General features: G+C 38.8%; 1 protein-coding gene across 2 annotated transcripts in view; it reads left to right on the plus strand.

Moving 5' to 3' along the window:
• The window catches only part of far1 (fatty acyl CoA reductase 1), a 98,572-nt gene that overhangs the window by 74,376 nt on the left and 11,116 nt on the right, over positions 1 to 13,080 (plus strand). For both annotated transcript variants that reach the window (XM_060839022.1, XM_060839023.1), the window contains exon 10: positions 8,428 to 8,557. In XM_060839022.1, coding sequence (XP_060695005.1) covers positions 8,428 to 8,557 — 130 coding nt within the window. The remainder of the gene's footprint in view (positions 1 to 8,427; positions 8,558 to 13,080) is intronic.

The raw sequence follows: 13,080 nt of genomic DNA on the forward strand, positions 1-13,080 counted from the left end.
CTCTCTCAGAACTCTAGGATGTATCCCATCGGGGCCAGGAGATTTATCAATTTTAAAACCTTTTAGCTTTTCTAGCACTTTCTCTTTTGTAATGGCAACCATACTCAACTCAGCCCCCTGACTCCCTTTGGGTAGTTCTCTCAAAGACCTGGCACAGGCATAATGAGGAAAGTAATCTTTTCTACTGAATGATTCTCAGACTTAGAGTAGAGTTACCATCCTCTGGAATAAATGTATGTAAAATATGATTTATTATGTACTCTTTACCATTGTTCATTTTAGAAAGAGTACCTGACTGGTTTCTGATACGACCTTGTCAATCACAATGATTTTGTGGTTAATTTAAATTGTAATGCATCAGGAGCAATGTTGCAACTTTGAATTGGAGACCATTTAAACAGGGAGTTTTCCTAAGGTAGCATCCATTGAAAGGGCCATGCTGTAATTTGTGCACAAATCAAATAAAACCCCATTAATGAGTGGTTTATTTATTCCGTGGTTATTTTCTGACATAAAAGACGCACCACTCCCTCCAACTAGTCCCTAATATCTATGGTGTCTTGTTTCTTTCAACATATAACCTTTCCACTAGACATTGTGATCTCATGGGACAGATGAAAACTCTGTCTTAAAAGCTCAGGCTAATTTTAAAATATAAAACATAGGAAATTCCACTCCAAGTACTGACTGCAATCAAAACTAGCAGTGATCCATTCCAAGGTAATTGCTTTTCCACTTCCACTTTGCTAATGTCATCTGAACAAAGGCCCTCATAGCCTGGATTGATGATGTCGGGTCTATCTCTGTACCTGGAGGCACAACCTCTGTATTCAGCAACTTTATCTTTGTCATTGCAGCTTTAATAAAAAGTGTTGCCAATCTCACTAACTGTGGAAACTGCAACACCTTATAGATTAGATTAGATTCCCTATAGTGTGGAAACAGGCCATTCGGCCCAACGAGTCCACACCGACCCTCCGAAGAGTAACCCCACCAGACCCATTTCCCTCTGACTATTGCATCTAACACTATGAGCAATTTAGCATGGCCAATTCACCTAACCTGCACCGTGGGAGGAAACTGGAGCATCCAGAGGAAACTCACACAGACACAGGGAGAATGTACAAACTCCACACAGACAGTCACCCGAGGCTGGATTCAAACCTGGGATCCTGGTGCTGTGAGGCAGCAGTGCTAATCATTGAGACACCGTGCCGCCCCTTGGTTGATGCGTTTTCAAAAAATGATGCTATTCTGTCACCTGACTGTCATAATTTGTTGGGAGTTGAAGCTATTCCTTTAGATCATGCTATACATAGTGACTGAATTTAAACCCTGAGCTACCTGTCATTGGGTTTTTCTGTCAGATCCTAAACATTGAAATCTGGATCTAATTATCAGTGACACACTTTGCTTTGGCAAAATCTCTTTAGACATGATCAGGACAACAACCCAGGGATTGGCAAGGTCAGTCGCCGTAATTTACTAACTGGTTTGATAGTCCCTTGTTCTCTCCCTGCCCTCCCTCCTTACCTTCCTTCCCACCTACCCCTTTAGTGTCATCGTCTGAATCTTTGAGACAATCAAGTCTAGATTGACTGACTTAAATGATGGTTTTGATGCTGAAACTGTTGTCCACTGTTGGTGTAAGAAAGCATGTGGATGCAGGGAAAAACTTTTCAGTAACAGTAAGAATTCTTGTACTGTTTGCAAAATATAATCAGACTATATTTATATTCTATTCTCCAAGGCTTGAGATTGTCCTTGGGAATTTAGTGTTATGCTTATTTTTGAAGTCCTTGGTTGATGTGTTTTCAAAAAATGATGCTGCTCTATCACCTGACTGTCATAATTTGTTCCATGTTTACTTTCAACTGGAAATATTATTGGCTAACAGTTGGAGTTGTAATAAATTGGCCTTGGTAGCTACTGCAGTAAGTTAATGTTTTGGCGAGAGTTCTGTGAACTGTAGGATGTAATGTTGGCGCAGGAGATTTGAACTCTAAATTCAAGGCTCGCAAACAACATTACAAATACTGCTTTGTCAGGCGTAGCACAGTCAGCTGCATTGCGAGCAAATCTTTGCTTTAATCTAATTTAATCTTGAGAGCACCTCTTGTTGTGGTTTGCGCAGCCACATATGTCCATTGATTAAAGTCGCAGCAGTCTATTTCATAAAGACCTTGTGCAGCCCACAGTAAGGGAAATTCTTCATTCCAACATTCTTGTCTTGACAGCAGATACTGTTCGCCGTTTCACAATTTAACTTTCACAGTTTTACCTCCGGTTGGAGGAACTGTTTATTTTTTTCCAAAAAGCTGCCAGATAGTCAATGAGGATGCTTTTTTTTCAGTCTCTTGGACTGGCTGTTTATTTTCCCAAGAATCCTTCTTTGCCCTTGTTTCAGCTTTGTCACCATCTTTGTGGAGAGTGCTGTTACTTGGGTACTCATGATTGCTCCATGCCTATTACCAATAATTGTTCCTGAGATGTGCATGGAGGGGAGAGGGGTGGGGATGCTTGTTGTGGTGCCAGTACAACTTCTCTTTTAAAACTAAAAAAAAGTCATGAAGATGTCTTCACATTTAAAGAAGTACTTTATGTTGCTTAATTGCCTTTTGAGTCCTTGTCATACCAACTTGTTATGATTTTCTGACCCTTCTGCCTTTTCTGCCATTCCCAGACTTCCTGTATATTAGGGTGATGATGTCACACCAAATGAACTGAAACTGATTGTAGGCAAGAACATAACAAATTTGAGGTAGGTCTACCCCTGACCCGAGAGGTATATAACATCTCTGAACAGGTTAATTAGAAAAACAGGTTAAATTTTTAAAAAGACTTTTGCCATACACTGACTAACAAATTCTGCTTGCAGAATCAGAAGTTAAACACAGTCAGTTCTGCTATAACTAGGTAGTTTTGTTCTTGTGCAATCCCATGTTATAAGAAAATCGCATAATAACAGCACCATTTAAACTAATGGGGCTAGAATTATGTTATAACCAATACATGCTTTAAAACTTCACACTTTTAGAAACGGTGTCCCCAATTTGTCAATCATGTCATAGCAAATTCGTGTTCACGAAATGTCCTTTATAGCAGAACTTATCATGGATCAAGTTAAAGCTAGAAATATAGATTAAGTAAGACACCCAAAAGCCAAAAACAATACTAGTTGAAAGGAATAAATTTGAAAAAACTAGAGGGAAGATTTAAGTGGATTGGTCAAACTGAAACAAGTAGTTCAGTTTGTCTATTTAGGACAAATCATAACACAAGTTGGCAAATGTGATACAAAAGTTAGTCAAAAGATTGAGATGGCCAGCAATAATGTTGTGAAGATGAAGAATGCATTAACAACAAGAAAAAATTAAGTTTATATCAAGGAAAAAAAATACTCAAGGTGCTGAACAGTAAATATAGGTCTATGGAAGAAAGTGTGTTGCTTAAATACATGCTAGAAGTTCTGTATACAGACTCTTAAGACAAGTGAATTGGTAAATAAAATTGATGAGCAAAATAAATTCATAAAGGTTGCATCCAGAAAGGACAATATTAGTATTTCAGTCATTTGATCAGAGCTGTAGAGTGGCTGAGACCTCAGTTACAGTGTAAAGTAGAGGGCAACAAAAAGAGGGTTTGGTTCATGCTGAGTTGGAAGTCAAATTGCAGAGTGCTTGCAAACATGCTTCCGTGGACATGTGAGGATGGCATGAGACAGAAGCTGCCATACCATGACATCAGACCTCTTGGCATGAGTAACTAGAAGTAGCAGCTTAATTGCTGGAAACAAAGGTAACTACTGATACAGTGGTCAAGCAGGAAGACGAATTAAAATCTTCTAGTTTATTTTGCATGGTGTTGTTCAGGCTACAAAAAAAAGGCACAGAAACTGACTGACTAAAACAGTCTAGGCTGTTTTTTATGCTGCACTTGAAGCCCTTTTCATTTTTTTCTAATCTCTGTAATTTCTCATCTAAGTATAATATTGCAGCCCTCTGTTCTCTTGGTGTCATGGTCATAACTGTGTATTAAATATCCGGGGGCACCAGACTATTCGGAAGGGCAGACAGGAATGCAAGGGAGGTGGTGTAGCTTTGATATTCAAGGACGCGTCAGGGCGGTGCTGAGAGATGATATAGGTTCTATGGTGCTTGAGGTTGAATCCATTTGGAAATTAGAAATTCCAAGAAGGAAAAGTCACTGATAGGCACACCAAATAATAACATCACATTGGGCCAGGCAATAAACAAGAAAAAAACTAATGTCCGTAAAAATGGAAGCAGCTATTATCAAGAGGGATTTTAAAATGCATGTAGATTGGTCGAACTAGCTCTGTAAGGATAGGCTTGAGGAGGAGCTCGTTGAGTGTATCGTGATAGTTTTCTTGAAAAGCATGTATGAACTTAGGAGGGAGCAAGCTATCTTAGATCTGGACCTGTGTAATGAGACAGGAATAATTAATGACCTCATAGCCAGGGATCCTCTTGGAAGGAGTGATAACAGTATGATTGAATTTAAAATACAGCTGGATAGTGTGAAGATAAAATCCAATACCGGGGGCCTATGATAGAATGAGGGAGGACCTGGCTAAAGTAGACTGGAAACAAAGACTTTATGGTGTGACAGTTGATGAGCAGTGGAGGAACTTCAATTTTTCAAAGTGCTCACCACAAGTATATCCTGGTGAGAAGGAAGAACAGTAAGAGGAGGGGTAATCTGCCAGGGGAAATAAGGCAGACTATCAAAGTGAAGGAGAAGGCATGCAAAGTGGCCAAAAACAGCAGGAATCTAGAAGATTTGGGAAAACTTTAAAGGTCAACAGAAAACCACAGAAACAGCTGTAAAGAAAAGTTAGATAGAGTATGAGGAAAAACTAACAAGGAATATAAAGGCAGATAGAAAAAGTTTTTATAAATGTATAAAGTGAAGAAGAGTGGCTAAAATAAATGTTCCTTTAGAGGATGAGAAGGGATAGTTAGTTATGGGATATGATGAAATGGCTGAGGCATTGAATAGGTATTTTGGATCAGTCTTTACAGTGGAGGATACTAATAACATGCATGTAAGTGACGAAGTGACAAAAGTAGGTGAGGACTTGGAAACAATTATTATTATGGAAGAGCTAGTGTTGGGTAAACTAATGGAGCTAAGGATAGATAAGTCTCCTGGCCTTGGTGGAATGCATCCCCGGGTACTAAAAGAGATGGCCAGAGAAATAGCAGGTGGACTGGTGGTAGTTTTCCAAAGTTCGTTGGAGTCTGGGGCAGTTCCAGTAGATTGGAAAATAGCAAATGTGACGCCACTGTTTAAAAAGGGAAGTAGACAAAAGGTGGGAAATTATAGACCATTGAGCTTAACCTCTGTAGTGGGGAAGATGCCGGAGTCTATTATCAAGGAAGAAATAGAAGGGCATCTTGAAAAATTGTCCCATTATACAGACCCAGCATGGGTTCATGAATGGCAGGTCATGCTTCACAAATCTTTTGGAATTCCATGAAGACGCTTCAAGTAAGGTGGACAACGGAGACCCAGTAGATGTGGTGTACCTAGATTTCCAAAAGGCCTTTGACAATGTGCCACTCATGAGCCTGCTGTGTAAGATAAGGATGCATGGTGTTAGGCGTAGAGAATTAGTGTGGATAGAAGATTGGGGGTTTTCTGACAGGAAGCAAAGAGTAGAGATAAATGAGTGCTATTCTGGCTGGCAATCAGTGACTAGTGGTATGCCTTAGGGATCGGTATTGGGACCACAATTATTTACAATTTATATAGATGATTTGGAGTTGGGGACCACGTGTATGGGGTCAAAATTTGCAGATGACTTTAAGATGAGTGGTAGAGCAAGTGTGCAGAGGACTGTGAAACTCTGCAGAGGAATATAGATACATTGAGTGGACACAGGTTTGGCAGATGGGATACAATGTTTGTAGATGTAAAGTCATACATTTTGGTAGAAGTAACAGCAAAATAGATTTATACTTGAATGGTAAGGATTTGCAGCATGCTGCTGTGCAGAGGGACCTGGATGTCCTTGTACATGAATCACAGAAGGCTGGTCTGCAGGTACAACAAGTAATTAGGAAGGCAAATGGAATTTTGTCCTTCATTGCTAAAGGGGTTGAGTTTAAAAGCAGAGAGGTAATGCTAAAGCTATTCAAGGAGCTGGTGAGGCCACGCCTGGAGTACTGTGTGCAGATTTGTTTTCCTTATTAAAGGATGTACTGGCACCAGAGGAGGTTGACTAGGTTGATTCCAGAGTTGAGGGGGTTGGCTTATAGGAAGAGGCTGTGTTGATTGTGATTATATTCATTGAAATTCAGAAGAATGAGTGGGGATCTTAAAGAAGCATCTAAAATTATGAAAAGAATTGATAAAGTGTAAATAAATAGGATGTTTCCACTGGTAGGTGAAACTAGGACAAGAGGGCGTGGCTTGAAGATTAGAGGAAGCAGGTTTAGAACTGAACTGAGAAGGAGTTTCTTCACCCAGAGGGTTGTTAATCCATGGAATTCCTTGCCCATGCTTCAGTAATCACCTTTAAAGCTAAGGTAAATACTTCTTTGAAAAATATGGGAATTGAGGGATATGGTGAAAACACAGGTAAGCGGAGTTGAGTCCCCAATAAGATTAGCCATGATCTTATTGAATGGCAGAGCAGGCTCGAAGGGCCGGACGGCCTCCTCCTGCTCCTCATTCTTATGTTCTTCTTCCCTCAAATGCTTGTGTAGCCTCTGCATTAATGCACCAATACCATCATTATTGGATCTCTTGTCACTGTCTGATATTGATGTCCTTTTTGTTTGCTGTTCCCTCACAAAGGAAACATTCTGTCTGTAACCATTGTATTAAAACTTTTCATAATTTAAAGACCTCTAGGTGACCAATAAACCTTTTACATCAACATTTTTTTAAAAGTGATTTGTTTCACCTAGTTGCAGCAACGTATGCTGAAGAAATGCATTCAACTTTGATCTACCTGGGACAAGAGGTAGTCTTCAAAGTTTTATGTCTATATCAATTTCCTAATAATTATTGCATTACAGGCTTAGGAAAACTAGCTAGTTATCACTGTGACAGTGTAAGCAATGTTGGCATGTAGCCTTCCTCAAAAGGGTAGAACTTTTGTCTCCAAATTGTAAGGCCATGGTTTGAGAATTACTTCTTTTTTTTCCCCGTCTCACTTCTACTTTTGCCCTCTCTTCATTCTTTCTCTCATCTCTTTCCTGTCTTTAAAATGCCATGATCAAGAGCTGAAAATAGTCAAAAAGACTAATGGAATGCTGGCCTTTATACCTAGTGGAGTGGAATATAAAAATGCAGAAGTTATGTTGAAGCTATTCCAAACTCTAGTTCGACGCCACTTGGAGAACTGAGTGCAGATCTAGGCACCATATCTCAAAGGATATATTGTCCTTGGAGGGGCACAACATAGATTTACAAGAATGATACCAGGACTTCTGGGATTGAGTTATGAGGAGAGCTTATGCAAATTAGGCTTGTCTTCTCTTGAATTTAGAAGATTAAGAGTTGATCTGATCAAAGTCTTCAACATATTAACAGGAAAGATCCAGGTAGATAAAAATAAATTATTTCCACTGGTTGCAGATTCTAGAATTGGGATGCATAGCCGAAGAATTAGGACCAGGCCCTTGAGATATTAGACAGCACTTCTACACACAAGTTTGTTGAATTGAAAAGTTTCTTGTAACTCCTGAAAATGGTAATATTTGCCCATGTAAAGCCTATTTGCAAAGAGGAAAATGGCATTATTAGTTTTGACTGCTTACTGGCAACATCTCTGGCAAAGTACAGTTTAGTTAATGTAGTGATGGATTTGCTTTCTATAACCATATTTTGTGCTTCTGGTTTTGATTTTTAACATTTGCAGAGTCTTACAGCTGATTTTACCCCCCACCCTCCAGAAAAAAAACAATTTCTGGCGTATCAGACTCATGGAATTTTGAAAATGCTCTGATGCTTGGCTATTTGTTCTTTAATTTGTTGTTAAATTTCTGTGCTGAAACTTGATATTTCATCTTGGTGCTGAGCTACACTGAGATGGCTGCATATCCTATTGTTGATAAGCATCTTTTGAAATTCTGCTTTTACTTATGAATTAACTAAGAGGGTAAGTGTAATTCCATTGGAATTATGGAGTTTATAACCAATGATTCCTTCAGTAAATTTGTCCATGGTTCATTGTTTTTGTCACCAGATCGCTTTAAAGAAAATCGAAGAGATTTAATCTTTTAAAATTTTAATCGTTATGTTGTAATTTTTTTCAGAAATTAACTTTACAGTTTGAGTTGTATTCAGAGTGATGTGCTGTTTGTTGTATCTGCCAATTTGTTTTCATGCCAAAAAGATGTACAGCTACTGTCCTTCTGTTGTGATGATTAACCTGACTTTCTTGATGTCTAGGATGATGAAAGTCATTAATCGGCTGCACAGATCAATGATGTTGGTTGAATACTTCACAAGCCATTCATGGGTGTGGAACACTGATAACATAAACATGCTTATGTGTCAAATGAGTGCGGATGACAAGAAAGTAGGTCTTAGTTTGTGCATACTGTGACCTTTTGTACTGAATTTATCAGTGTATATGCTATCTATATATTGCATTCATTCTTTTGGAATATCAGTTTATCACAGATGATTCAGTGTATTTCTTTCTTTCCCCCAACCCACACCACCTCTGCTACCCCAAGCCATCTTGGTGCTTAAGATGCATAGTAGTTCTGTGGTCCATGTTGCAAACAAAGCATTGCTTTCCACTCTTAACTTGTCCCACTCCTTACAGCTTCTGTCTCAAAATATTGTCTAACTTCTGACCCCTTGGGCCCTAAATGAGTTTGTGAATATTCTTGTAAATTTAGGGTCAGTTTGCTGAATGACTGATTTGGAATACAGTGTAACATCAACAGCATTGGTTTATTTCCCATACTAGCTGAGGTTGCCATAAAAGACACTCCTTCCCAACTCTTACCTCGTCTGAGACATGGTGACCCTCAGAATAACCACTACCAGTCCTGTCTCTCTAATAAGTGATCACCTCTTTGATCCACTAGGACTTTATTTTAAGTTGGTTAGCTTTATTCTGTGAATATGTGATGTCAGAAAATTATTTTGTTATTATCCCATTTGATGGTTATGCTGTCCAATTCAGATTTCAGAGTGAAACTTTAAGACCATAAAATGTAGAAGCAGAAGTATGCCATTCAGTGCATTGAGTCTGCTCTGCCATACAATGAGATCACTGCTGTTCTGGTAATTCACAACTTCACTTGCCTGTCTTTTCCCTATAACCTTTGGTTCCCTAACTGGTTAAAAATCTACCCATCTCAGTCTTGCATAAACCTAACAAGCTAGCCTCAACTGCCTCAGTAGTAAAGAATTTTTAACGGATTCACTGCGTTCTGAGAGTAGAAATTGCTCCTCAACTCTGTCCTGAATATGAGACCTCTTAATTTGAGATTGAGATATGCCTTCTGATGTTATACTTTGCCGCAAGGGGAAACATTCTTTCCACATTTACTGTGTAAAGTCCCTGAGAAGCTTGCATGTTTCACTAAAGTCATACCTCATTCTTCTGAGCGCCAGTGATTACAGGTCCAACCTACACCACGTCTCCTCATAAAACAGTTCCTTCATACCTGCTCCCAGCCTAGTGAAACTTCTCTGGGCTGCCTCGACATCTTTCGTTAGAAAAGGGGCCCAAAACTATTTACAGTTTTCCAGATATGGTCTGACTAGTGCCTTGTATATTTTGAATTAAAGGGAAATATTCCATTTGCCTTCCCTATTCCTGGTCTTGCTGAATCATAAGTTTAAATTTGCCTTTGGTCACTATGGTGGTCTGTCATGGAACATATTCACTCTGGACCACCAGTGTTTTATAATATAAGTACTGCATAAAAGGGGAGAAAAAGCTATAAGTAATAAAGTTTAGAAAGATCTTTAATATCTTCTTGATCTAAATGCAAAAAGATCATTCTCTTTGAAACAGCACCGTACTACTTTTATTTTCACCCAAAGGAGCCTGGCTGTAACATCTTGGCCAAGAGACAGTGCAGTGCTTTAGTACTGCCACCCGGATAGCACACTTAGGTTCCCAGAACAGAACTTGAACCCACAACATGTTAACTCATGTTAACATGTTGGGAAAGATTCCTTTCCCAACAATATCCAGATACTCAATCCCATGAAATATCACTTCTATTTTCACCTCTTCATTTCTTACCTAACTGATTTTTTTTCCAGTGCGGATGGTCAAAAGATGTTTTTCCAGTTCTTGAGCCTTGATCCTCATGTCAGATCTGACAGATTGAAAACTTCTACGCAGTTTCTCAGATTGGTGACTTTGCAAACTCCCTTAACCTCAAGTTTCTACAAACTAGAAAACTGTCCTTCTGTTAGGATGAAACTTCTTGATAATTGAGCTCAAATGGCTCGTGGCAACTGATCTGTTTTCTTTCTGTCATAAAAGTTCCTCTTGTTTAAACACTCCTTCATATACTGTAAGGAGTCACTTATCTTTTTTGGAAATGATGCATTTACTTCATTGTGCCAAATAATTTTATGATCCCTTTAAAACAAAACTTTTATCTCCACAGACTAAAATCCAAATCTATTTATTTTTACTTTAAAACAAATCCAAATTCCCCAAAACAATGTAATACACCTTTATCATAATTCAGAATTGGTGCCACATGATGCTAAGTGGTAACTCTTGTGCTGCTGAGTTAACATGTTGTGGGTTCAAATTCTGTTCTGGGAACCTAAGTGTGCTATCCGGGTGGCAGTACTAAAGCACTGCACTGTCTTTTGGCCAAGATGTTACAGCCAGGCTCCTTTGGGTGAAAATAAAAGTAGTACGGTGCTGTTTCAAAGAGAATGACATTTCTCCCTAATGATCTGGTCAATGTCTTTGCAAACATTAATTACTGAAGCTGAAAATTTTCTGTCTCATTTGACAGACCTTACTGTGCACAAATTTGTTGCTCAGCTTCCTCCTATTGTACCTGTGATTACACTTAAAAAGCATTCTATTGGCTTACTGGTGCTTGCTTGGAAGTAGTGAAAGGCTTCCTATTTATACCATTCCATTCTTTAGGAAGATCCCTGGCAGCCAAGATGATAAAATTTGAACTGTTAAGCAATTACATCAGATTTGAACCTAAAGCTGTTCAGTGAGCATTATCAAAACCTCTTTAAATCATCATTTATTTGTAGGACTTCCATTTCCAGCATCTTTTTAAAAAAAAACTAAATTTTGGTTTGTGATGGTTGTGTAAAGCAGTATTAGAATGATTTTACTTTGAGCATGTCTGGATTGCTATTCTCTTGGATTTTTAATGAAGTCCAGTTTTTTATTTAAATTTACTTTATTAGCATCAGTTTAGGTTTTGAGTTATATGTGATAAATCAGAAAGTTTTCTAACAGCCTTTACCTTGGATTGAATACATCCCTGCAGTGTCAGAGCCAGACATACAAGTTATACTATTTCTGGTTGAAAAGAATCTTAGGAAGATGACCTTGCCCTCTTTTAAAAAAAATCTAAACATTATGTTCCAAAGTGGAAATGTTGAACTAGTTTTTTTTTTTGCCCCATTCTCATGGTTGTGGGAAGTGATTGAAGTTTGGTACCTACAGACTGCATTATAACCAACACCGCACTGTGTCTTGTCATAAGGCAACATGATATTTAAAAAGCTCTACTTTGTTGCAGTCAGTGACTCAAGGTGAAAAATGTTATTTTAAATCTACCATGCTGTCAGGGTCTTAACTGTTATATGCATCACAGATTGGAAACAGGTTAGTTTCTAAATTGGTCAGATTATCATTAATACTAAATCTTGTATTGTTTTAAAGTTGTAAATGTTTTTGATCCCTGGCTGATTTAGATAGAGGAAGCCATTCGGCTTATGTATGTGCCAGCTTTTTGAAACAGCTACTCATTCGATTAGTCCAACTCACCTGCTCTTTCATCATTGCCCTGTAAATATTTCTCTTTCAAATATTTATTCAAATATTTGGGGGAGAAGTAAAGGAAAATGATCAATAAGTGTGTGGATATCTGAGTGTGGTGACTAAGGCACCAGTTGGTGTACTTGTGACATTACCTTCCTTAATTGTAGATATGATGTTCTTCAGTTGTCAGTATGTGACCGTTGCCAGCATCACCCTGTTTAGCAACGCAAACTAACATCATGTAACAATGTTTTCATATTTGCTAACTTTTCAGCAATGTAAGTCTTTTGATTTTTTTTTTCAGACTTGATATGTTGGCTATTAAGTAGGTCACACAAAAATCGTAATTTTGCAGTTAACATAGAATAGTGCAGTACAGTACTGGGCCTTCGGCCCTCGATGTTGTGCTGACCTTTTATCCTACTCTGAGATCAAACTAACCTGCACACCCTTCATTTTCCTATCATTCATGTGCCTATGCAAGAGTCGCTTAAATGTCCCTAATGTAGCTGATTGTACTATACCACTGGCAGTGCATTCCACACACCTACCACTGTCTGTGTAAAGAACTGACCTCTGATATCTCCCCATACTCTTCCTCCAATGACCTTTAAAGGTATGGCCCCTTGTGATAGCTATTTCTGCCCTGGGAAAAAGTCTGACTATTCACTCTATCTATCCCGCTCATCATCTTGTACACCTCTATCATGTTGCCTGTCACCCTTCTTCACTCCAATGAGAAAAGCCTTTCTTCATAAGATGTGACCTCCAGTCCAGGCAGCATCTAGGTAATTCTCCTTTGAACCCTCTCTAAAGCTTTCACATCCTTCTCATAATGAGGTGGCCAGAACTGAACACAATATTGCAAGTGTGACCTAACCAAGGTCTATAGAGCTGCAGCATAATCTTGCAGCTTTTAAACCCAATCCCCTGCTAATGAAAGGCACCATACGCCGCCTTAACAATCCCATCAACCTGGGTGGCACCTTTGAGGGACCAATGGCCATGGACCCCAAAATCCCTCTGTTCCTGTGCACTGCAAAGAATCTCATAAGACCATAAGACATAGGAGTGGAAGTAAGGCCATTCGGCCCATCGAG

The sequence above is a fragment of the Hemiscyllium ocellatum genome, chromosome 18, assembly GCF_020745735.1.
Source record: "Hemiscyllium ocellatum isolate sHemOce1 chromosome 18, sHemOce1.pat.X.cur, whole genome shotgun sequence".
Taxonomy (NCBI): domain Eukaryota; kingdom Metazoa; phylum Chordata; class Chondrichthyes; order Orectolobiformes; family Hemiscylliidae; genus Hemiscyllium; species Hemiscyllium ocellatum.